The following is a 24,717-nucleotide window of genomic DNA, read 5'->3' as shown; positions in this document are numbered from 1 at the left end:
TGCCTCAGTTTCCCCATTCGTAATAATGGGTGCACGAGAAGAGTCAAGCTTGTGTTGCCAGCAGTAATAGTAAGCACAGTCTGGAGAAGTGGGGCCTTTGGAGACTCTTGCTCATAAATAAAAAACGGGGTTGGGCATCTCACGGATGCTCGGGAACAGCGGGCCCACTCCCTGCTGGCATCGAAAGCCCTCATTTTGGGCTGTCATGGTCCAGCCATGAGCTAAGCAGGGCTGGCTGGGCCCGTAGGAAGGTGGAGAGCTGCACACCACAGAGGGGGCCAAATTTGCTTCCAAGCCAGCTGTGAAGCGTCACCCCAGCACCGTGCGGCTCTGCCCCTGAAGCCCCAGTGCGGTGCCAGGGGCAGGGCAGGAGTCGTGCTGCAGCCGGGGCTGCTTTTCGGACGAGGGGTAAAAAACTGTCACGTCCCCTGGCAGCCGATCCCATTCTGCCGGCCATCAGGGGCTGTGGGAAGACTCCCGGTGCCTTGGGGAAGCATTAGCCTTGCCCCCGGGGGATGACCCTTCGCTTCCCGTCCTAAACGGCCGGGCAAAAGCAGGCGAATGTGCCTCCTCCGCAGTGCCAGGAGCTCCACGCTGCACCCCGCGCGGCGCCACGGGCCAACACGGCGTCAGCGAGCCAAGATACGTAGGTCGGCCTGACCGTGCCACAGCGATGCGGCACGCTCGGACGGGGAACGCGGGGCTGGCAAAGCTGAATCCCTGCCCCGCCACCTCCGCTGGCCCAGGAAAGCCACAGCGGGCAGGGGCACGACTGTAGCGGTCCAGTGTGACCGGACTGGTTGCACTGGTGCAGTGAGCCCAGGGTCCGGCAGCCCCCACCCCAGAGCTGGCTGCAGCGCCCTGGGCTCCAGCTGCCCCCTTCCCCCCCTAAACTGCCCCTGGCTGCTCTACTGCCCCCAATCATACCCCTCCCATCCCCAAACTGCTCCTGGCTGCTCTACTGCCCCCATAGCCCTCTCCCCCCCAAAACTGCCCCAGCTGCTCTACTGCCCCCAATCACAGGCCCCCTCCAAACTGCAGTACTGCCCCCAGTCATCCCCAATAACTGCCCTCTGGTGCAATTAGCTGCCCCCTCTCCCAAGATGCCAGGGGAGGGGGGGGGAGGCAGAGAACCCGGCGCGGGCGGCGACGCCAAGCCGAACCCCGCGCCCTCCCTGCCTCTTTGCTGCCCGCCCGCAGCGCGCAGCGCCGCCCGCCTGCCGCGCCCCACAGAGCCGCCGCGCCGAGCCGAGCCGAGGCCCCGCCCCGCGGGCGGGCGGGCGCGCCGCTATAGTCACGTGACGGCCGCATCCGGGTCCTTTGCCTTCTCTGCCTCGGCCCAACATGGCGGCGTCAGGTGAGTGCGGCTCGGCCGCCGCGGCCCAAGGCCCGCGCCCGCCGCCCTACCGGCCCCGCGCCCGGGGGGGGCCCAGCCCCGCGGCCCCCCTTCCCCCCCACACACCCTCGGGGCCGCATCCCCTTCTCCCGGAACGGTTTGGGCTGGCGCCGCGGCCGGTGATTGACGGGGGGGAGGGGGGGCGGAACCCTTGGGCGCGCACTGCGCAGGCGCGGGAGGGGGAGGGGGCGGTGGAGGAGCGGCGCCCACGTGGGCGCGGCCGGGCCCCGCCCCCCCCCGCGTGGCCTGGCCTCGTGGCACCCCGGACCACCCCCCCCCATGTGCACCCCCCCACCGGTCCTCCTTGGTCTCGGGGCCTCCCGTCCCCCCTGCCCCATGCTGGGAGGTCTGCGGGGGTTATCCAAAAAAAACCCCAACCCCTTGAAAAGGTCCCTCAGGGCTGGGAGAGCCTGGAGTCGGCCAAAATAGCCAGTCGCATCTTTGTCCCACGATCTCCTACGCACCATCGGCTTTCACGCTTCCTGGCACTGAGTTTGCACTGCGAAGCGCGGGGTCTACGAAGGTGTCGGGGTCACGCTGCAGCTACCTCGTCTGAGCCCCTCTTATTTTTATATTTTTTTGGAAGAAGAAGAAACTCTCTTGTATCCCTCCCCCCCCCCCAATTGCAGTTTCCCGCTGCATAAGGCTCCCCTGATGTCATTTCATTCGGCGCCCCGAAGAGAAGTGGCAGAGCACGCGTGCTTTGCATTGTGTTTCTTGTGCGCAAGGTGGAACCGGCGCAGGGGAATGACGCTGGGGGCGGGGGGGGGGGGAGTCGAGGCATCAGTGCAACGGATAGGGCCGTTCTCTTCCTTCCCTCAACTGCTGCTAGCGCTCTTTCCCTTTCTGGCCAAAGCGCACGACGTTTTTACTGCAGAAACATTGCTCTCGCTATGTGACGGCAATATCCGGGCGCGTGGATCCAAAGTGCGATTTGCCGGCACTAAAACACCCTTCAGTTCACAGGCGTCATCTGGAGTTCGTGCTGCCAGCGGAACTGTAGAGTCCCATATTTCCTAGCTAACAGCAGAGGCAGGAGATGCACCTCCCTTTTCCCTTGGTGCCTGCACAGGCGTGTTTATAGCTGATCACAGTGTGCGTGTGCATTGGTGGGACCGTCAGAGCAGAAGCTGAAGCCAAACCCAGCCATTAGCTAAAGATCAAGAGGGAAAGGAGAGAGAGAGAGAGAGAAAAAAAGCTCTCGGGGCCCAAAAGCCATGGGCTTAGTATATTGTACGAGTACTGTCATATGGGTCTAGCTGAACCCGGAATATTATTCTCAGGCTTGCTTGGGAAAACTTCATGGGGTGAGTAAAAAATATGTTGCTAGCTTTTCCATTGCTATAGTGAAAGATGAGCATTAGGTTTTATTCCTACTTGGGTCAAGTTGCTCAGTAATTCCTGAATGAGCACTGATAAAAACAGCCCTATGTTTTTGGAAATGCAGGGTGCTCGTAGCAAGTGCCTCTACATCTCGGCGGGAATGGCAGTGTCAAGGAGGTATGGTTGTTGGAGATAACAGTGGGGGAAGTCCAAGGAGGATTTCATTTGACCCATCTCCTTTATCCTTAAGCGTAGATGTTAAGGAAACATCCTGGAAGGGCTTGGCCCTCACAAGATAAATGGGGAGTGGTTGAGAGATGGCTGCCTCCTTGATAGGAGCAAAGAGGATGTTGGCTGTCAGAAAGCCTCACCTGCCTAGGAGGGCTGCTTCTGTCCAGTACCTTTCCTTGCCTTGGTCTCTCCCAGCCCCTACAAGGTTGTGACAGCTTTGGTGATGCATAAGCAGTGCACAGCCTCCTGCAACAGAAGTTGCTTCATACTGTTCCTCTCCTGCCTGTGACTTGTCAGCCATTTGATGCAAATTGAACAAACAGCCAGCCTGCAGGGTTTCTGGAAAGGCGGCTGCTAGTTAGCAGCCCATTTGCCAGGGTTTAGAAAGCCATCTCCGGCACTCGTAGGTCTGGGTGGGAAGGAGGGGGTGTCTGAGCGTGGAACGCACCTTTTAGCTTCTCTTTTCCAGCTGCACTTGCCTGCAGCAGGAGGGTTCTTCAGCTTCCTTTCTCAAGGCAGGCACTGCAGTAGGTCACTGCTGCTGATCAGCCAGTTTTTATCCACTGCTGACGTCATATTTCCATGAGTTTACCCTTGGCAAACTGAACTTTAACCATTCCAGAGGGCTAGCCTGCTCTTCCTTCCCAGCTCTTGGAGGCTGCAGCGCTTTACCGGTGCCTAGATTCCCCGAGAGATGCACCTTTCTAAAAAAAAGCTCTTGCAGCCCCTGTTTGTATTTCTTCAGCAGAGGCTTCCCCATGGCATCCTGGATTGGTGGAACTGCTGCTCCCCAGAGCCTTTTGCAGGAAGGGGAGGCACTTGAGACCATTGCAGTTTTTCTCCTTCACCTTAAGCCAGCTCTTAAGAACCTGGGATGTTTTTTTTCTGGAAGCCTCCAAAGCTGCAGAGTGGGGGCAGCATGTGGCTTCTATGCGACTTCCTTAATGTTCTGCGACTGAAGCAGCTAATGCATCCGCTGAAAACTCCTGAATCTTGCCCCAGGTTGGACATTTCAGTCTGATTTATTTTTAGCTTCATTCATGCAACCAGCAAGACTTCTTAGCAATGCTTGCCATGCTAATGTGTTGCAGGAACTGGGAAGGTAGCAGCAAGGCAGGAAAGATGCTTGGTTTTTCTTTTTTCAGTGCAATAGGAAGATTCTGCCTATACAGTTTGGAGGGGAAAGAAGCATCTAAAGGACTGAATTGTTGCAGAGTCGCACAGACTATAAAGGTGGTTGTTATTTTTACAAATTCTTTATGCCTTAAGCTGATATTGTAAGTGAACTTTGAAACTGCTCCAGCAACAGTGCTTGTGCAGATGTGTAAGGGCCCAACTGCAAGTCCTGTAACTCCCATAGTCGAGAGCTGTCCGTAGATGCCTCTTGCCAATACAGGGCTCACCTGGATGGCCTGAGTGCTATTGAAGGGCTCCTGAGAAGTCCTGGCCACTTCTCTGCTGCATGATGGAGTAAAATGGGCTTGCAGAGTGCCCTGGGAGAACTTCCTGCAGGTGAATACCCTGGCATGTGGCTCTTAACAGCACTGAGTCTTTGCTTTCCTCTTGGCCAAGGGAATTGTGGCCTCTCCACTGGAGCCCACCGCTAGAACACAACTTGGGGGCTGGAAGAACTGTACGGCTCCCAGTTCTTGTTTTCCAGACCTCTGGTCTTACTGCTTGTGTTTCAAGGTATTTGATGCACACACACCCCCCCCTTCACTCTCCCCCCAGCCTCGCCATGAAGTTGCAGTGCTGAATGTGTGATTTCACAATTGCTTCCATGGCAACTGACTGAGATAGTAAAAACCCAGGATCATTGGACTTAATTACTGGCTTTAAACTCTGGGGTAGGGGGGGAAGGACAAGCGGTTCAAACAACTGTCATGTATCTTTGTCTAGGACCTGCCCAGTTACCATGCAGGCAGCTGCGGAAAGTAAGTATACTGAACTGAAGTTGCTGCTTTTGAACCCTCTGTCTGACTTCAACACATCTGGTTCCAGGAACTGCCCTTCCAGTTGCCAGAGCATTGCAGGCGGAGGTCTTCTGTCACGTGAAAGGCAATTTAGCTTAAAAGACAGTATTCGCTTTCCGCTGCTGACACTAGCGGAGGTATCCTTGCCACTGAAGTGCAGTTGCCACTCCTAACTGGATTGTGTATAGGGGTCTCTGCATTCAAACCCATTTCAAGGACACTTGTGCTGGGGACTGAATGAACTGGTGCTCAAAGGGGGAGTGAGATGGTGCTGGACTTGCTAGGTATGCTGCTAAGGAGAGCTGGATGGAGGGACTGAAGAAAAATGGGCACGGGGTGTAGCTTCAATCTAGCAGTGATTTTAAAACTGTCTTTGAAATGCATTTAAAGGTGCTGAAAGCATAAGTAAGCTTGCTCCTACATCTTATTAGCCAATCCTGGGAAAGTCATGGGTGATCTAGAAAGCTGTGAGAAGAGAGGAAGTGCTACAGCAAAACTTCCTGTGAGCCATCTCTCAGGAATCCTAAGGCTGCTCCTATAGGTTGGGCTGATCTTGATGGGGTAACTTGTTGGCCTGTCCAGATAGTGTTAGGACTCCAAGTGAGATCTGGCAGAAGGAGTGTACAGCCCATGTGTTGTCCTGTCCGCTGTTTGGTGGTAATCTGTGAGACCTGCCCACAATAGGAGCCTGTATTCGAGGGCACAGATGACAGCAGGGTGGGTGTGGGCATAAACAATTGGCCCTGATATACAGGTCACAGATAATGCAACAACTAAAACACCCATATCTCCCTCTGCCAGGCTGCAAAATGTTGTCTCCAGGCCTGACGCGTGAAGTCCTCCCTCAGGCACTTGCAGAGAAGCCATTGATAGGTCTCCTTTGGTTCATGGGGTTCAGTACTGACAGCTCAGAGCTGGACAGCTTGGCTTCTGCTTTGCCAAAAATAAAAAGGAAGGTTTCTGGGAACATAAATTAGATTTGGACAACACCACCGCAGGGACTTCCCATGGGGTAGGGCTGTTCTGGGCTGGCCCTGTGTGTTGGTGGAAGGCACCTGAACGAAATCAGTTCTGGCTGAGGACACTTGTGAGAGTAGCTGTAGGTGTCCTGTCGGATGGAAAGTCCAGTGTGTTGCAGCACAGCGCTAAAGTACCAAGGCAGAGGCTTTTTGCCACACTAAAATCTGGCTCGAGACCAAAAGGGAATAATGGGATGCAGTCGGGGTAATGAAGGGCAAGAGATAAGGGTGTGGGCTCGGTAATACAGTGTGAAGGAGCGTTTATTGTTTGACCCCAACTTGCTGCAGTGTCTCAGTGCCAAGCACAGTGCAGATTCATGCTTGTGACCAGCCTGTAATTTTTATATGGATGCGCATCCAGAAATTCCAGAAGAAGCAATGCCTTAATTACTGCTCAGGGAGGAAATGGCTCTCTGCAAAGAGAATGGCAGGCAGTGCTGGCTCACTGGATGTTATAGAAAACTGTAAAGTTTGCGCAATAATTAGCAGTTCTAATTACGTGCATTTATTGGAAGAGCTAGTTGTCAGGATACAAATCCCAATAAACTCTTGCACTGCTACCAAAGAGCAGAAGACAAACCATCACAAATGGCCCTTTTGAGATGCCTCAGGTATTTGAATGCTCAACTGGAAATGTTTTAGAGAGGCTTGGTTTTCAGAAGTGCCACACAGGCCTGTTTGGAAGATAATGCCCCATAAGATGTCATATCAGGCCCCCAAAGTCATAAGAACAGAAGTACCGTACTGGGTCAAACCAGTGGTCTTTTGATCTTGTCTTCCCCAGCTGCAGAAGGGATACTACAGATGTAGAGCACTGAACTGGACTTATCTGGAATGATCTATCCCTTATTCAGTATCCTCCCGGCATCCACCATCATGGGTTTAGAGATGCCGGGGAAACATCTCCAACCCTTCTGTTGAGCAGCTATTAATAGTTCTATCATCCATTAATGTATCCAGTCCCTTTTAAACTGGCTATTCTGTCTGCCTCTACCTCCTGTGGCAATGAATTCCACAAATTAACTATGATGTGTAGAAGAAAAAAAAAACAACTACTTCCTCCTGTTAGTTTGAAACCTGTTGCCTGTTAATTTTAGTGAGTGCCCCCTAGTTCTAATGTTCTGGGACTTGGTTCCCTGTTCACTTGGACCACAGCTTTCATAATGTTATAGACCCTTTATCATATTCCCTTTCCCCAGCTTTCTCCTTTCCAAACAAAGACCTAGCTTTTTTAGTCTTCCTGGTATGGCAGCAGCTGCATTCCCCTAATCATTTTTGATTGGCCATCTAATTCTACTACATGCTTTCTGAGATGTGGGGACCAGAACTGCACATGGGGTGCATCTACACATTCATCAATGTACAGTAGGTACTGCACATTTAGTTTAGTATTTGCTTAATGAAGCACTAATTAAACGCACAGTAACTATAGTTATCACACAGTAGTGCTGGCGCGCAGTTATTTTGTGACACTTACTGCACAGTAGTCTTGTATCACTACGCAGTAGTGTATTAGCATGGTTTTTGACCAGTGCGCTACTGCACAACGTTATTAGGCTACTGCGCAGTAAGCATCTTGTAGACATGCCCACAGGGGGGCACCACAGATTTGTATAATGGCATGATGCTGTCCTCTGTCTTGTTCTACTCCCTTCTTAATGATGCTCAACATTTTATTGTCTTTTTTTAGTCACTGCTGCACACGGAGCTGACATTTTTAGAGAACTGTCTACAGTGGCTCCAAGGTCTCCATCTCAAGTCTTAACACCTAGTTCAGAACCCAGCATTGAGTCCTTATAGCTGAGGTTATTTTTCCGCAGGTGTATTACCTTGCACTTGTCGACACTTGAGTTCATCTGCCTTTATTTTTTGTGTGTCCACTCGCTTAGCTTGGTGAGCTCTTTCTGCAGCTCTTCTCTTTCGGCTTGGGCCTTGACTAACCAGAATAGCTTGGTATTGTCTGCAAACTTGGAGACTTCACTGTGCACCCCCATTTCCAGGTCATCAATGAAAATATTGAACAAAATTGGCCCTAGCACAGATCCTGCTTTTGACCTCCCTCTATCCTAAAAAGTAGTCCCACCCTTTGCTTCATATCTTTTAGCTGGCTTTCTATTCACAAACGAACCTTCCCTCTAATTCTGTGGCAGTCTTTCTGAAAACACAGGTTGCGGTGACAGAATTGAGCTGCCTTCCCTCACTTAAAATGCCCAGTTGCTTGTAATCATCCACCATACTTGACTTAAATTTGAATGCTGCGGAAGCACTGAGCAGTAACATACATACTCAGTTAAGCAAATGTAAGTTTGGAGAGTTGCTTTGCACACCGCAGACTTGCATGCTGGTCTTATGCTTAATTTAGCCAGGTGTGGCCCCTATGGACTTACCTACCTTGCATGTGCATGGCATGCATTTCTCTTCAATGTGTGAAGCTGTTCTCATTTCAGAATAGTGTGCATGTGACATGAGTGCTACCAAGATGTGGATTTGCACTGTCACTTTATTTCACTGTATGTGCCAAAGTCGCATCTCCCTGCTGCCGGGTGAATTTGATTAGCTGGCTTGTTGAATCCCCTGCTGCAAACAGAAATGACTCTGAGATAACACCAAGTTTACCGTTTTAAAACCCTCCAGGCAAGAATTATAGGTCTCACAGCTTCCATAATAATCAATCCCCCTAGTTATACTTAAGCAATGTTGGCCTGTTACCGTGTGAATAAGTGCACTTCTTGTGTCCAGCTGTTACCAAAATGTCTGACCTCTTGCACATCCCACCTTGGAATGGTTAAAACTGTAGCTTCAATATTGTATTAAGATTTATTTAATTAAATGCAAGATTAATTTAATTAAATGCAACTTATTTGCCAAGCAGCAAGGATTCAAAAATTCCATATGCACTCATATTTCAAATGCATTTTGCAAGCTAGAGACATGCTGCTTACCATGTGAACACTCGCTGTGCTGAGAGATGGGGACAGCACTATCGTATATGGAAAGATGATCTCAGCTTCATAAAACGCATGGCACCTTGCCTTCCTGCAACAGCCTTGCTTCCCAGGGCCTTTCTGGAGACATTGAGATCTGTTTTGACACTGATTTCTGTTTGTCAGGTTATTGTAAGTAATAAATTATTCCTGGAATAATTTTATTGCAGGAATAAATATATACAGAGGTAGAATTCTTCTAGCAGAGTCAAAAACGGCACAGCAAAGATTTCCATCACCGAGGGGGGGAAAGCATGCCAGTTCAGTGCAACTGTGCTAGCATGCTCCTGAAACTTCCCAAGATGTGACCTGAGTTGTTTGAATATGCAAATGGATTTTAATGTAATCCCTTCCTGGATTTGGTATATGTTAGCTCTGGAGCAAACCAGCTCAGCTCTGATGTCAGTACAGCTTGCTTTTTGGGTTCGATGCAATTTCTTAAGATGGTGCCTGAATGTTAGCTTGTGCATTTGTTGCTATCCTGGGTGTGTGTGGCTTTTACCAGCATAAACAGGAAATTCTCTTCAGGAGGCTTTCTGTCATGGACACTCTTGGCCCTTGTCAGGATATAAAAACCTCAGTTTCTCTGCTTGATTATTTTTTTTTCCCCCCCCTCCCCTGACCCTGTGAAGTAGGAAAGTGCCAGCATCCTTACAAACGAGTACTTAAAGCACAGAGACTTGGGTCTTGTCCATTGGGGAGTGGGACTCTGCTGGTATATCTCTGTTAAATAGTCTGAAGGAATCCTTTTGATTGCCTAGAAGTAAAAGCTGATAGGCCAGGATGGACTTGGAAGGGCTTGGAAAGAAGTGGGAATTGTCAGAATGAGACTTAGGAGCCTCCTAGTTCTTTGCCAGCTGTATAATCGTATGCCTTTGGAAAGGTCTCAAAGAGCAGCAGCAGTGCTCTCTTTGCAGTGTCCCACAACGTACAAGAAGTGGAAACCAGCGTTCGAAGCCCTGGGAATTCCCACTAGTGTGGGTGCAGGAGATGCTAATGAAAATTGCAGGAGTCCATTTCTGTGGAGGAGGGTCACAAAAATGACCTTTCCAGTCTGTAGCTTAGGCAGTCACCTTGTAACCTAAAGCACTGTGACAGGCAGGTGGCCTCCATGCTCCCATTTGGGCATTCTGGGGCCATGCGGAAGTTTGGCCTGGAAATGCTGTGCATCACCTGCCCGTTCCTGAGCACGAAGAATACTTATTGACTGGACCTGCATCAGCTTGAGTAGCACACACCCTGTGCCTCCTTAGCCAGGGTATGCTGGGCAGCACCCCCTCCAGTTCTTCTCCCCTTCTCCTGCCAGGCACCTAGACATGCTGGGAAGTTACTCACTTTGGTTCCCTTTCTCACTTTTAGCAGCTAAAAAGAAGAACAAGAAGGGGAAGACCCTCACACTGACGGACTTTCTGGCGGAGGATGGCGGCACCGGTAGCTGTCCCGCACCTACCTATATTCCCAAACCAGTCAGCTGGGCGGACGAGACAGATGACCTGGAAGGAGATGGTAATGTCGCTTCCCACTTGCGTGCTATTAGTATTCTGCAGTTGAGCACTGCTCTTACGTGCTTTTGTGCTGATGAAGCATACTGATGCCTGTGCGCCTCTGAAATTAATGGATGAGAAGGAAAAGTTGCTCTTAATTTTTTCAGTTGTTTTTTTGAGCACTGACAGCATAGACAGTTCCCCTCCACTTGCATCTTTTACATGGCAGTGGGGGCAGGTCAGAAGTTTTCAGTGACTCAGGTTAGTAGTAGAGCCGGCTACTAACACTCAGCTCCCTGGGCTCATCCATTTGACAGTGTCCCTCAGCAATGCAGCAGTGTTGTCTAAATTTCATAGCGCTCGCTTCCTTTGGTATCTCGTGTGTGTGTGTGATTGATTTATTTTCTGGAAAGCAGTTACAATACAAAAATCAGCTGCGTTCTGCATGTCAGCAGGTTAGTCTGAATTCACCTGGATGCAGAAGGCTTTGATCTGGGGGCTTTGTGTCGGCAGCTCTCAGCGGCTGCCTTGAGCTTGCTGAGAGCTGTTCTGTCTGCTATAGTAAATTGTCTTTTTGCCTCCCTTTTATCTCCAGCTGCTTGACTAAATTGGCAAGGGCTTGCTCTTAAAGATGCGGAAACAAAAAGCCTTCTGAGACTCACATAGCTCAATCTGCGTAGCTTATCCAAACCAAGATTAAGAGCAACTCCCTCAGCTTGGAAGAATCTGCATGAGAAATAGAAATTTGCTAAGAGGGCTCTTTAGCAGACAAAAAAAAAATCAAGATGCAGTAGTTGAGTCTGCCCAAATTTAAGCTAGAAACAAAGCCCAGATTTCCAACAGGAAGGCTGACGAAGCATTGGAACGGCTTCCTTGGGGATTGTGGTAGGTTTTTCCATCACTAGGAGCGCTCCAAATCAAGAGGATGTTCCTCTAAACTTGAGTTCCTGCATCTTCAGTTTGGAGAAGTTGCCTGGTAACGAGCTCATACTGAGCAGTTACAATGCCCCCTTCTGGCCTTGTGATCTCAGACTCTTGGATTTGCTTTCCTTCTCTCAGATCCATTCATGAGCTGCGTCTAGGCTGAGTCTTGTTGCCCCATGCCTTTTGTGGAGAATCTTTGCTGTACTCTGAGGGAAAGGACCCTGAAAGCAATGAGCAGTGATTTTAATATTGTAGAACCCTCTTTCTTGACAATCTCGAACTCTTGTTTTTACAAGAAGGAGGCTATAAGTGAATGTCCTTGTCATTCCCTTTTTGCAGTGAAGCTGGGATGTCATTACAAGCTTTGGTTATTATAAATAAGAAGCAAATAGTTTGTTTTGATGACATGCAAACCGTCTCTTTTATAGTTTCCACCACTTGGCATAGTAACGATGATGATGTTTACCGCGCCCCTCCAATTGACCGCTCCATCCTGCCCACTGCACCTCGGGCTGCTCGGGAACCCAATATAGACAGAAGCCGTCTCCCCAGGTCACCCCCCTACACCGCCTTTCTGGGAAACTTGCCCTACGACGTGTCGGAAGAATCCATCAAGGACTTCTTCAGAGGACTCAATGTAAGTATGGTGCATCCTTTTAAGAGGTCTGGATTCTAAAGACTTCTTTAGAGCAACTCACTTTTCCCCTTTCCCCAGGAAGGGGCCGTGCAAGCTGCTTGCTACCAGGATAGTCTGGTAGTACTCCACAGTCGGCACTAGTGTCAGGAAAGATCCTCATTCTCTAGCTGTCTGCAGCAGACTTCTCTATCCAGCCACATGCTGCTGAGCAGCGGCTCTGCGACTGTGGCAGGGGACTGCTGAGAGCGTGTTCTCCAGGTCTGGTTGGCAGCTCTTGGCTGCCTGCCAGCGGGCTGCTACTGCTTTGACCAGTGCTCAACAGCAGTGGGGCATGGGAGCTCTCTGAGAAGAGCATTTTGTAGGCACCATGTCTATTCTCTGTCCTCCTGCTTTTACACCAAGTGCAAAGAAGAGTTCTGCCTCTCTGGCTAATGGAGCAAGAGGAAGCTTCTGGTGGAAGCAGTTTGTGCCAGCCCCTTTCTGCGGCTCCAATTCTAGCCTCCCTCGGAGGTGATCTGGATGGATGTTCCCCTTAGCATGAAGGTACAATGGGAGGGGGAATCTTCAGGTACTTCAAAGCTCATCTGTCTTATGCGAGCACATGTTGGGTCCCAGTGACTTAGCCTGAAGGATAATTCCCCCCTGATTTTCAGCTGGGGCATCTGCTGGTTTGAGCTGAGGAAGGGGAACTGTTGCATGGAATTCTTTTATTGGGCCTTCATTAAGGAGATCCCAAGTGTTTTTGTCTTAAACCTGGAAGAGGGATGGGTAAGGACGTACAGAGCACTTTCAGGTAGAGAATTATTCTGTCTCTTCCTGAAACTGTCCCAAACATCAGCTACAGTGAGTAGCATTGGATCTTAGCCAGAATGGTACCCGCATGCCAGCCCACCAGCTCTGCTGATCACAGCAGCTTGTTCTGTCCAGGCACAATGACATTGCTCGCCTTTACTGTGCCTATTCAGCTTTTTTGTTACAGCCCCTCTGGCTGCTGATGCAGCATCTGTCTGAGTTGGAAATACTAGAGTGGGAGAAATTCCTGCAGCAGGACACTAGGATGAGGGCACCAGAAGCTTGAGGGTCTGTAGTGTCCAAACCTTTGAGACAGTTTGACAGCTTTAGTGCTATAGTGTTTATCCTTGCTGCACTGTTAAACAGCAGCTTGCCCTGTCCTTTCCAGTGCATCTCGAATAGGAAAGAAGCAAGATATTTTTGGTGGTGGCACGTGCTGCAGAAGGCTTAAATTAGACTTAGTCAGCTGCTAAGGTGATAGATCTCCCTGTTGGCAGCAGAGTGTCTTGTTCTGACTCAAAGGGAAAAGTGAGCAAACTCCCCATGGAAGCCCAAGGGCGGGGGGGAAGAGTATGATAAATGTGCCTTGCTCCCCACTTCCGTCATCAGGCATTTCTCAAATCACTGCCTACCTATTTCACTAACTTCTGTTTCAAGTGATTCTGCCCTTGTAGCTCGTCTGAATGCAGCTAGCACCCACCAGTCTCCAAAGCCTAAACTGCTTCCCAGACCACTAAGCCAGGAAGTGCAACAGGAAAGCACTCTGCTTTAGAGCTCTTCAGTGATGAAATGGAAAGCATTACTGTGCTAGAAGAATTAACTCTGTCCTTTGAAATGACTTTTTGTATTATAAGCAGTAATGTCAGCTTAAATTCTGCACTACATGCATCATGCAAGCTGCTCTTCCTGCCCAGAGAGGTGTTGCCCACCTGGAGGAAAAAAATCCAGTTGTAATCTGGGCTTCAGGGTTTTCCCTCTAAAGAGAGTCAGGAATTGGTTTGAAATAGGACGTGATCAGGAGTATTAAGTAATCTGGAACTGGTTGGGTTGGGGTTCAGAAGAACCCCCTATTCAGTGTCTGGTAAAGGAGCAAAAGTGGCTGAAGGAGTCTGTAACATTGTGCTCAGCAGCTCCTGCAGACTGCGTGGTTGTCCAGTGTTGAGATCCAGGCTGTGTTGGAGTGGCCAGGGCTGCCCAGAACTTGCTCAGCCACTCCTACACAGCAGAGTGGTATGAAGCCTTCAGCCTCCAGAGCTGACAGTCAGTCACTCTACCAGCACCAGATCTCTCCCTCCATATTCATACCTGGGCTCCCAAAGACAGCAATGCTTTAAACAGGACCCAGGTACATGCAGTTAGGACTAACTAATCCTCTTACTTGCCTGCAAGTCTGTTGGGATCTGATTTACTTAATCTGTGAATCATAAGTCACATGATTTCCAATAACGCCATAGCTTGCATGTAGAGACCACCCGCCTTCTCTGCTGGTTTTAAAGCGCCATATGAATGTGTAGCTCAGCAGCTAGTGGCTTACACTAAATCCTGTGTGCTCTTTACAGCATTCAGGGAAGACTGAGCCTGCTAATAACTCTCCTCATCTGTTCAACTGCAGATAAGTGCTGTGCGTTTGCCACGGGAGCCTACTAACCCTGAGAGATTGAAAGGTTTTGGGTATGCTGAGTTCGACGACCTGGACTCCATGCTCAGTGCTCTGAGCCTCAACGAAGAGGTGAGCTGCAGTATGCAAAGACATAGAATCAAAGTGTGCCGGCCCCCAAGATTTTGTGCCCAAAGGTGTTTTTGGTACTTGATTTCTCACAGTCTTCGAGTCTTCATCATCTGAGCACAGTCACAGCATTCCCTGCAATTGCATTGCAGCTGTGCTTTATGTGGTATGTCTGTTACAGATAGATTAAGAAAGCAATGCCTTAAACTTAGCCACAGGTCAAGTGGGTTGGGGTAGGAAATGGTTTTGGTGCAGATGAAATAAAATGGCTTCCAAAAGTGTTGTGGGGGAGGAAGTGGTTTATCCTGTATTGTGTAATGGCCTTAAACGGTCCCACCCCATCAGTTCAAGAGCAGGGGCAGCCAACCTGCAGCATGTCTAGCACATAGATTGGACAGGGAGCAGAAAGCAGAGCAGTATATCGGAAGAGGGGTAGGAATAGCTTTAATTTGTGGTCCTCCTGCCAAAAAGGTTAGCCCCCACTATTCTAGCCCATTTCACAGCAGTGCAGGGGAGTCAATCTGCTTGACAGCCACTAGCAGGCCCTGTTCACTTCCTGGGGCGGGCTCCCATTGTGCGGAGAGTGGTGTCCTGCTACATGGACAGAAACCCAAGGAAAGCTCCAGAGGAGCTTGAGTTCACGTGGGTTTTAAATGACACACACTCTCAAATATGTGCTCTGAGGGAAGCTCCTAGTTTGAGGCAAAGATAGCAGCAGCTCCATCACTCTGCAGAGCAGATGTGAACTCCTGCAGTTTCGGTATGTGAGACCAATGATTGCTCCATTCCAAAAGCCCTTTACATTGAAATAAAGGCTTGGAAAAAACACCTCTCAGGAAGTAGTGCTCTAGAGGCTGAATAGGAAGCCAGCCAGGCAGAGGTATAGCTGCTGAAAAGCAGGGCAGAACTGCCAAGCTGCAGTCCACTGGAATCTGGAAGCACGGGTTTCTGCTGGCCCTGCTCTCTGCTGGCTTGATCACTGGAGTGAAAGGATCTGTTTTTCTGGTTGGAGTTTGGGCAGGGGGGAAGGCAGCCTTAGTGACTGGAAGATTTACTGAAACTGAGCACAACAAGGTTTCAGCACTCTGAGAGCCACAGACAAGCTGGAGAAACCGTATCTTGTCTTACCAGGAGCAAGGTAGTACAGTTCGATGCCACGATGTCTGCTTCTCTCCTTGGCCAGCTCTTCCTGGGGGATTAATTTGAACTGATCTGCCAGGAATCTGAGAGGTGTCCTGTAGCCTCGTTGGGCAGTCAGTGTTTACTGCAAGGCTCCTTCACCCCAGTCACTGTTCCTAATCTCCCCTCTGCAGCCAAAAAGCAAATCCTTTCTCCAGGCTCAGATCTCTATAGAGACGGTGCAGAAGGAGCCCTGGTGACTAACCAATGTCTGAATTTAGAAAACCTAGTCAAGGGCCTTGTATTATAGTGAGAAACTAGTCTCTGGCGTTAAGCAGGGGCCATAAGCAAAATAGTGACCAAGTGGCCACACCAGAAGCTTGAACCAAGGGGGAATTGCCAATATCTCTTTTCGGTTTGAGACACCAAGAGCAATTCTGGCTTCTGTAACCCTCGCACTTGTCCACATCTTTTTTAACATTCCTCTTCCTCATGGGTGTGTGGCAGACTCGCACGGGTTGTGCCAGAGCAGTGTGCTGCTGTGCACAAATGGAACTGGGTAAAAACAGGGCCCTCTTTCCCTGTATTTAAACCCATGAGTTTGAAGACTCCTGTGTTATAGTCAATTCTGAGTCAAAACCTCTAAATCCTGGCTGGGTGTCATGTGGGGACACCGACTTTCTCTTGATGTGCTTTACTGGCTTCCTTCACATTTAGGTGACCAGGGGTTGGCATTTCGGAGGTGGGAGTGAGGGGGAAGGAAGGGCTGTAGTCAGTCTCTTATTCCACTTCCCAGGCACTGTGAAATTCTTCTGCAGCTTTCCATGGGTCTCTTCCAGCCTGTTTCTCCTGTGCTTTAAAAACCCATTACACAATACTGGGCAAACCCTTCGTTATTATGACAGCTGCTTCCTGGAAGCTGCTGTCTGTCCAGAGTTCATCTTGCGGTACGTTGCCTCGTCACCTCTGCCTCCTCAGACTCGCAGGCTAACTAACGTGTGTTGTTTTCAGTCTCTAGGGAACAGAAGAATACGAGTGGATATTGCTGATCAAGCTCAGGATAAAGGTGAATACCCAGTCTTCTTTTCAGATAAGATGAGTGGCTTCTCAGGTGCTGCAGGTGGACTGGGAGCTGTCATGGCATCTGCCTTTGCACTTGAGATCCCAAAGAACTAGAGGCATAACTGGACAAGCTTTGCCTTCCCCCAGGCTAACAAGGCAGTAGGTAGTTCAGAGGTGACAACTGTGGTAAATGCAGGCTGCCAAAGGATGTGACTGGAACCTCAGCAGCTCCTGGTTACCCATTCAGAAGTGTTCAGGCAGTCCCTCCATATCCTATACCCAGTCCCCTTGCTAGCTTAGTTCAGTCACCCTGTGGCTGCTGCCAGGGGCATATCCCCTACAAAGGGGAGTGGTGAGTTTGGAAGGTGCTTTGTTAGTCTCACTGCAATTCGGATTCATCGCTTCCCCCTTGCTTGGTCAGCCCTTCACCTCCTCCGCCGAGCTTAACAGTAGCTGCCTTCGTATTGCAGACAGGGATGACCGCGGCTTTGGCAGAGATCGTGATCGCAACCGGGACACGGAGAGATTTGAGACTGACTGGAGGGCGCGTCCTACTACCGATAGCTTCGATGATTACCCTCCACGCCGGGGCGATGACAGCTTTGGAGGAGACAGTGAGTTGATCGAGAACCTTCCGTTTAGTACCCTGTTATCTAGTATCATTAAACAGCCAGTGAAATGCTTCCCATGGGGTTGTTCTGGCTTCACATCATTCTGCAGGCCCACAGATTTCTTAACGACTTGCTGGATTTGGCTCTTTTGGCTGCAGTGATCCTTTATCTCCTGGGAAACTGGTGTTCTATGGGCTTGATTCCAACTCTGACCAGGATCAAATTCAGTCCTGAGTAGAAGAGAGCTGGATCCTGTGTAGATGTTTGCGGGAGAGACCTTGTACCTGCATTTTAAGCGGCAAACTGGGATTGGGATGAGCTCAGATTTTGACTCCCAAAATTTCCATAGACTTGTTAAGTGACCTTTGGCAAGTCAGTTCATCTCTGTCATCCCCCTGTAAATGGGTGACAATCTTTCCCTGCCTGGCAGAGCTGTTTTAATGTTTGTGTATGTGACTTGCGTGGAACCTTTGAAAAATGGAATCTGGCAAAGTGATCCACTGGGGCTGGAGAAGTATTTTGGGTTGAGTGTAAGGCCTGCCAGCAGACTTCCTCCAGTGATGTGTGTCCTGCTTCCCCTCCCACAGGTGGAGGTGCAAGTCCACCAGGGCTTCCTACCTCACCCTGTAATCTCTCTCCCTGTCTGCAGGGTACCGGGACCGAGATCGCTACGATTCAGACCGGTATCGCGATGGCCCTCGCAGGGATATGGATCGCTTTGGGGGCAGGGATCGTTATGATGACCGTCGAGATTATGACAGAGGTATGGTGGCCTTGGGGGTGTTCCCACGAACTGTTAGGGCTGTGAGGTTTCATCTTAGTTTTTGTCCACTTGGTTTTCATCAGTTAGTGAAGGTGCCAGGTCGTCTTTCTTATCCGATCTGTGTTGGATGAAAGATGTACTGTTCTTTGTCTTGCTCTGCAGTCCTCTTGCACACTGGACAATGGGTATTGGTGATCCGGATTTCCCTAGTACCTATAAGGTGTGCCTTGCTTAGGTGCAGCATCTGTAGGCTTGCTATTACCCTTTCTTGCCTTCCTATAAAGGAGATGCCATCTGATCTAGGGCTTCCCTCCTGCGGGCATCCCTACATATAACACATAAGGTCACCAGTAACCCAGACTGCCTTTCCTCTCCTCTTGCAGGCTATGATTCCAGGGTAGGCAGTGGCCGGAGAGCCTTTGGCACTGGGTACCGCCGAGATGACGACTTTAGAGGTGGTGGTGACCGTTATGATGACCGCTATGAGAGGAGGGATGATCGCACAGGCCCGGACAGGTGGAGCTCACGGGATGATTACGGCCGCGGTGCAGATGACATGCGGCGCGATGATAGAGGTAAGGATCCTGTTTGGGGGGTGGGGGTGCGCAGATCCAGCAGCTGGGAAGGAAACCAAACTCTGAGAGTGAGTATGAACAGATTTCTCTCTTGTGCTAGCTTATTTTGCCTCCTTGAGCAGCGGTTCGTGGGGTTTGCCCTCATTTGCTGTGTTTGGTCTTGTCTTGTAGGTCCAACTCAGAGGCCAAAACTGAACCTGAAGCCCCGGAGTGCCCCCAGGGAGGAAGACACATCGACAGCCCCTGCCACCCAGTCCAGCCGTGCGGCCTCCATCTTTGGGGGTGCCAAGCCTGTGGACACTGCTGCAAGGGAGCGTGAGGTGGAAGAGCGGCTGCAGAAGGAGCAGGAGAAGCTGCAGCGTCAGCTGGAGGATGATAAAAGGCTAGACCGGCGGCCCAGAGAGAGGTAGGTGGGAGAAGGGAACTGCTGGTCAAAGCCCTTCTGGATTTCCTGTATGCCCAGTTCAGCAGGCCTGCGAGCCAGGTGGTTGTATCAGGTGCGGGGATTGACTCCCACTAAGGTGACTTGAGCCAGCCTTGTCCTTTGGATGGTGATTTAAGGCTGGGAGTCGGGGAAACGGGGTTCCAGTACACTAACGCAATGGACTGTTCTTCCCCCTTCTGCTGCAGGCATCCCAGCTGGCGCAGCGAGGAGAACCAGGAGCGATCGCGGACGGGAAGTGAGTCCTCCCAGACTGGCCCCCCTGGCACCTCCGTGGGAACAGGCCCTACAGGAAGAAGTAAGTTGGGCCAGGGGGGCACAAGATGGAGCTGGTCTCCAGACAGGTTCTCCTGCATGGGTTGGCTGTGCACAAAGGAGCTTTTGTTAGGGGTCAGTAGCTTGTACGGGGCCTACGTACCTCGGGTTGGTTACCAAACATCCGTGCTCTTGATCCGAAGTCTTCCAGCTACCATTTCACATAGTATGTGCTCTTAACGATACCCAGGCTGGGAGCTCATTGTAATGATTTGGGTTATGCTGATGTCACTACATAGGAACCACTAGCTTGGTAACTCATGAGCAACACTAGGACCAGCCTGCCAGCTTCAGGCAAGGAAGACCCAAAAGCATAGTTGAAGGCTGGTGAAACAAAGGACACAAATTGGAAGTGTTGAACTATCCAGACTGACTTCACTTTGGGGAAAGCTGACTTGTCTACACACCTCATGCTAACTGCTATGTCTTGTACCCCCTCAGCCACACGAAGGAGGGAGAGCGAGAAGTCCTTGGACAACGAGACCTTCTCCAAGGAGGAAGAGGCCCCATCTCCCACCTCCAAGGCCCCCAAAGATGAGAAGCTCCCCCTGAAGGTGATGCCTGCCCCTCCACCAAAGGAGAATGCCTGGGTGAAGCGCAGCTCCAACCCCCCTGCCCGCTCACAGAGCTCGGACTCGGATCAGCATTCTCCTACAAGGTGAGCTCCTGCCCAGGGCCCTGTCACCCAGGAGCTAGATCAGTTCCAAGGGAGGGATGGGGTTAAAACAGCTAAGACCTAGAGCTGCTATATTGGTCTCTGCTGAATTGATGGGACAAAGCCAAGCTGTAGGCAGTGGCCTTGCAGTTGCTTGTTAGGAGCCTCTGTGATTTACACACTGAAATCTGGGGGGGTTCACTTGCCCAGAGCTAAGATCTCAGGAGGAAGCAAACCGCTATTGGAGTCCCACGCAATCCCTGTCCTTCACCTGAGAATTCAGGGTCTCTGATACTGATATACTTTTACGGTTTTCTAGCAGCAGCCAGGGAGCACCGTCTCTGCATTCGGAGGACGGGACACCACCCAGGAGTGCCAACAGGAGAGGTAAGATTATGATCTATGACGGGCTCGATACCAGTCACTGGGCAAGGAGGAGGAAAGAACCTGTCTGCATTGTGTACACCAGGGGTGGGCAATTGTTTCAGCTGGAGGGCTGCTTAACGGGTTTTGGCGAGCTGCAAGGGTATCCCTGCCTCTTGATAAGAGCCCTACCCCCTAAATGCTATCTTGGGACCAGAAGTCCCACCCCCTGACCTTTGCCACCAGATGTCCCTCCCTTTGCCCCAGAAGTATGCCTCTTAGGGGGGAGGGTGCTGCTATCTTGAAACTGGGTGAGGGAGGGAAAAAACCACATCATGTACTAAACAAAATCAAACATCTACTATAACTTCAGTTTTATTTTTAAAAATATTTTTGTCCTGACTTTTGTGTGTTTGCATAGTGTATCTAACTCAAAATAGTCTTACTCTTGTATATTGTATGGGGGGGTGTTAAGGAAGTGTGTGTGGTTGGAGTATGAATGAAGGGGGGTGTGGGGTATGTGGCTGGGGTAGGGGCTGTAGAAGGGTGTGGGTTTGTATGAGGTTATGGTGGGTGGGGTGGAAGTGTGTGTAGGTGTTTGGGGGAGTGGGGGGTCCTTGGAGCGTGCCAGCCCCATAGCACAGACTCCAGTCCCTGGCAGTGGGTGGCACAGGCTGCAGGGCCAGCCCCACCCGGCCCAGTAGCTCTTCTGCCTGAGTCCCCAGCCACATGTGGCAGGGTGCTGGTCCTGCCCCATAACACGCAGCTCCTGCGCTCCCACCCCAATCCCCAGCTGCACATGGTGGTAGGGTGCAAGACCAGCCCCATAACATGCAGTTCCCATGCTTCTGCCCGAGTCCCTGGCTGCAAGTGGTGGCAGCATAAAGACCCAGCCCCACCTGGCCCTACAGTATACAGCTCTCCACACTCCTTCTCCTTTTCCCCCAGCCAAAGTCCCTGGTGCCGGCCCAGTGGGACCATACCCGAATTCTTGCTCTTGCAGGAAGGGAAGCTGGGAACAGCCTTGGGGTCACCAGCAAAAGTCTGTGCCAGGCAGAAGCTCCTTGTCTCCAACTTCCTGAGCTCAGGGCTGGTGGGGGGTGGAGTTTCTTAATTGGAGCTGCACCTCCTGTGGGGATGTACTGGCTTGCAGAGGGGCAGCCCAGGGCTAGGGCTTACAGAGGGGTCTTGCAGGCTGAATGGAATTTCTTGGCAGGCCATATTACGTCCACCCCTGGTGTAGATGGAATACCTAACCCTGCTACAAGGGGGGCTTGGAGCCCTTGGGCATGTGTGTGACCAAGATTAGGAGAGGCTGATGTATCTGCAGAGCTCTAGCAACCTATGGACAAGTATTAGCCTGCTGCTTTTTAAAGCTCACAGAGCCTAGTTGTTCTGTGCCGGCAGAGGGCAGCTGTCTTCTCTGGGTGGGCTAGTCCTTGCATCCATGGGAGGGGAAATGTGTCCTCCTCCAGATGCTCTTGGTGGGCAGAGGTGTTAGAGCTGCAGGGGGATGGCAGGCACTTCTCCACGTGTTCAGATTAGTAAATCGGGTCTATGCTGGAGTCTCCTGCTGCTGGCAAAGCCTCTTCTAAGGAAAGAGACCCCCAGCCTTCCAGAAAGAGGATTTCGGAAAAGGAGTAGGCAAGAGAGAAGGGTGGGCCTCTGTTTTTAAACTGAATATAGTGTCTGCTTGTCTTAGCAGTCCAGGAGTGTCCCCTAAACAGGAAGGAGAGGAAAGGAGGCTCAGGCAGCATCCTCAGGAAATGGAAGCCCAGCCCTGGTGAAGTTGTAGACAGAGGAAGCAGGTGGTGGAAGGTGGGATGGTGTTTTGGAGTCAGTTTTGTGCCCAAGCATAGCGTTCTCAATGGCAGGGTTTGGCACAGCGCTGCATGTGTCTGCGGCTCGACTTCCTGCCCTTGGGGCAGGGGGCCGAACGCGATGATCTTCCAAGGTCCCTTCCAGCCCTAATGTCTATGAATCTTCAGTTGGGAGGTCTTGCTGGTGGCTTGATAGGCTTCACTGCTATTTCATCTTCAGGAGATGAGAACAAGCCTGATGGGAGCAAAGAAAGTCCTCCGAAAAGCCGAAGTGGAAGCTCTGGCCGTGCTCCAGGAGATGAAGGGGAGAGAGAGTCGTGGCCAGAGTCAGATAAGTAAGTGTATCTCCTCTGCTCATACCTCTTCTAGCATGGGGCTGAAGCTAGTTCACTTCTGGGCCATGGGGCAGCACTGCACCAGCCCCTTCCGGTCTGGCCTGCGGTAGGTGTGTAATGTGTTGTTTGGACATCTCACAGCACCAGGGCAGGCCTTGAAATAGCTGTGGATGTCTCTGTGCTGGCATGTCCCTGCCCAGCCTCCATTGTTGTAAAGGGAAAGGGCACAACCCTCAACCCCACAACTCAACAGTAGAGCCAGGCAGAAGGGGAGACGGGCATGTGTCTGCCAGCTTGCCCCTCTTCTCCCCTCCCCTTTTTCACTTGAGACCCTGGGGTTATCCACAGAGCGTCCCTTATACAGGCAGGCAGCTTTTCCGCGAAAGAGCAGGCTTCAGCTAGAGCCAGCACATCCCTGGTTACAGGGCTCAAGGACCAGAACACCTCTGCCTCCTCCCCGACCTACAGATCTCCTCTTTGTCCAGCAGAGGTCACTAGACTAGTTAGACAGCAGCGTCCTTTCCCCGCCAGCTCTAGACATAGTGCAGACAAATTCCATGCAGTGGAGCCATCGAGTCGGTCTCGCTCCCCAGGCTGAGCGCATTGCGGTGCTTGCCATGTCTGGCCAGAGATCAGTGTGGACCGGGGATCCCGACTGTATAAAGCAGACTCCCTGCCTTTGTGCTTCCTGGGAAACTGGCCATCCCCTCTCACCCTGCACGTGAACTCCTTTCCAGCCCAGGGAACTGTGGGCGCACCTCTAGCCTAGTAGGCACCAGCTAAACTGGCTGTAGGGGCAGCTGCTCTAGTGAAATGAACTCTCGTTCAACTTAACATCTGACTCTTGCAGGAAAGAAAGCAGGAAGGATCATGACTCAAGATCTGCTTCTGAGCCAAAGAAACTTGAGGAGAATCCGGCCCCTGTAAGCATTGATTTGACTGGCCACTGCTTTAAACAGACAGTGTTGAGACAGGAGGGCTGGTCCTGTCTTCAGTTGCTAGACTAGTACAAGGCCTCTGTTCCCAGCTGGGCCATGGAGCTCCTGTGTGTTCTGTTTGGCTCTGTTCCCACATCCCACCCCCTTCGGGTGGGGATGATTGGGTGGTAGAAACATAATGAGACTGGACATTGTCAGCCCTGTTCAGAGGACTGTCACATTCCTCTGTTTCCCGGCAGTATGAGCACATGCTTGCTTCTAGGGTCATGCCCCAGCTTGGGGTTAGCTTGGGTCTTGGACAGACCAGAGAAATGGGGCATTTCCCAGTTTGTTTTACTCCGTCTGGCCACAGGCTGCAGGTTTTTTATTTAGTGTCCTACACGAAGTGAACTGTGTTGTGGGCTCTTGCTCCTTCAGAGTCCTCAGCCTCACAGCTCATTAGCTATTTAACATGCTCCATCTGTGTCCTGCCTCTTGCAGAAGTTCAGCCTTGCTAGCAAGTACGCTGCTCTGTCAGTAGATGGCGAGGATGAGATTGAAGACGAATATGCTGATTAAACCTCTCCAGCCCCCGCACTGTCTCCTAGCTGACGGCCACCCAGGACCGCACGGAGAGCAAACCAAACCTCTATCCAGACCAGACCGAAATAAAACCTAAACTCAGCATCTCCGGGAGACCTTTCGTCAACTTTTTAAAAAACAAAACAAAAGAAAAGGAAACAATTTCTCTTGCATGCTGCTGCAGCCTTTCAAGTATTGAACTAACTGGAGAAACCTCTGCAAAGTGTAGCGAGAGAAGGACAGGTTTTTAAAGGAGAAAAGGGCCCTGCTGCATCTCCAGAGCGACTCGGCATGGCTTCCAGTGTGACTAGACCCCAGGTCCTTTCATTTTAGAGTGGATGTGTGCCATGCTAGCCAGCCAGGTGACCCCTGGAGAGGCGTGAGTGGATGGGGGCAGTAGGGCAACTAAATTGAGGCAGAACTGGCTTTTCCCCCTTCCCCCTCCCCCCCCTTCATCTTGCTAGCCTAACCGGATGACTTCTGCAACGCTACCTTAATAAAAGATCACCTTGAAGGTAGGCGGATGTAGTTCTGAGGTTATTCTGGCTTCCTTTCTAAGTGGCCGTCTCCTCTCCAAACTCCAATGCAATTATAAAGCATTGCCCAATGCACTAGGGAAGGAGAAGGCTGCCTGGTTTGTCCTGACAGCAGAGGAGGGGGCGAGGGGTT

At 51.0% G+C, this 24,717-nt stretch overlaps 1 protein-coding gene across 5 annotated transcripts; it reads left to right on the top strand.

Moving 5' to 3' along the window:
- Positions 1 to 1,273: 1,273 nt before the first annotated feature.
- Positions 1,274 to 24,566, top strand: EIF4B (eukaryotic translation initiation factor 4B). 5 transcript variants are annotated; one of them, XM_019481081.2, is made up of 17 exons: positions 1,278 to 1,357; positions 4,096 to 4,183; positions 4,850 to 4,884; positions 10,286 to 10,432; positions 11,763 to 11,971; positions 14,376 to 14,492; positions 16,620 to 16,674; positions 17,141 to 17,284; positions 17,931 to 18,044; positions 18,428 to 18,619; positions 18,791 to 19,025; positions 19,250 to 19,359; positions 19,818 to 20,034; positions 20,354 to 20,418; positions 22,435 to 22,549; positions 23,400 to 23,472; positions 23,968 to 24,566. In XM_019481081.2, the coding sequence occupies exons 3-17, from the start codon at positions 4,866 to 4,868 to the stop codon at positions 24,043 to 24,045; spliced, it is 1,890 nt and encodes a 629-aa protein (XP_019336626.1). In that variant the 5' UTR covers positions 1,278 to 1,357; positions 4,096 to 4,183; positions 4,850 to 4,865; the 3' UTR covers positions 24,046 to 24,566. The 5 variants fall into 5 exon arrangements, with proteins under 5 accessions (XP_014462414.1, XP_014462415.1, XP_019336626.1 ...); XM_014606927.3 differs by having other exon boundaries at positions 20,351 to 20,418; XM_014606929.3 differs by lacking the exon at positions 23,400 to 23,472 and having other exon boundaries at positions 1,277 to 1,357; positions 20,351 to 20,418.
- The last annotated feature ends 151 nt before the right edge of the window (positions 24,567 to 24,717 follow it).

Source organism: Alligator mississippiensis, chromosome 15 (assembly GCF_030867095.1).
Source record: "Alligator mississippiensis isolate rAllMis1 chromosome 15, rAllMis1, whole genome shotgun sequence".
In the NCBI taxonomy this organism is placed as follows: domain Eukaryota; kingdom Metazoa; phylum Chordata; order Crocodylia; family Alligatoridae; genus Alligator; species Alligator mississippiensis.
This window is presented reverse-complemented; position numbering and strand designations above follow the sequence as displayed.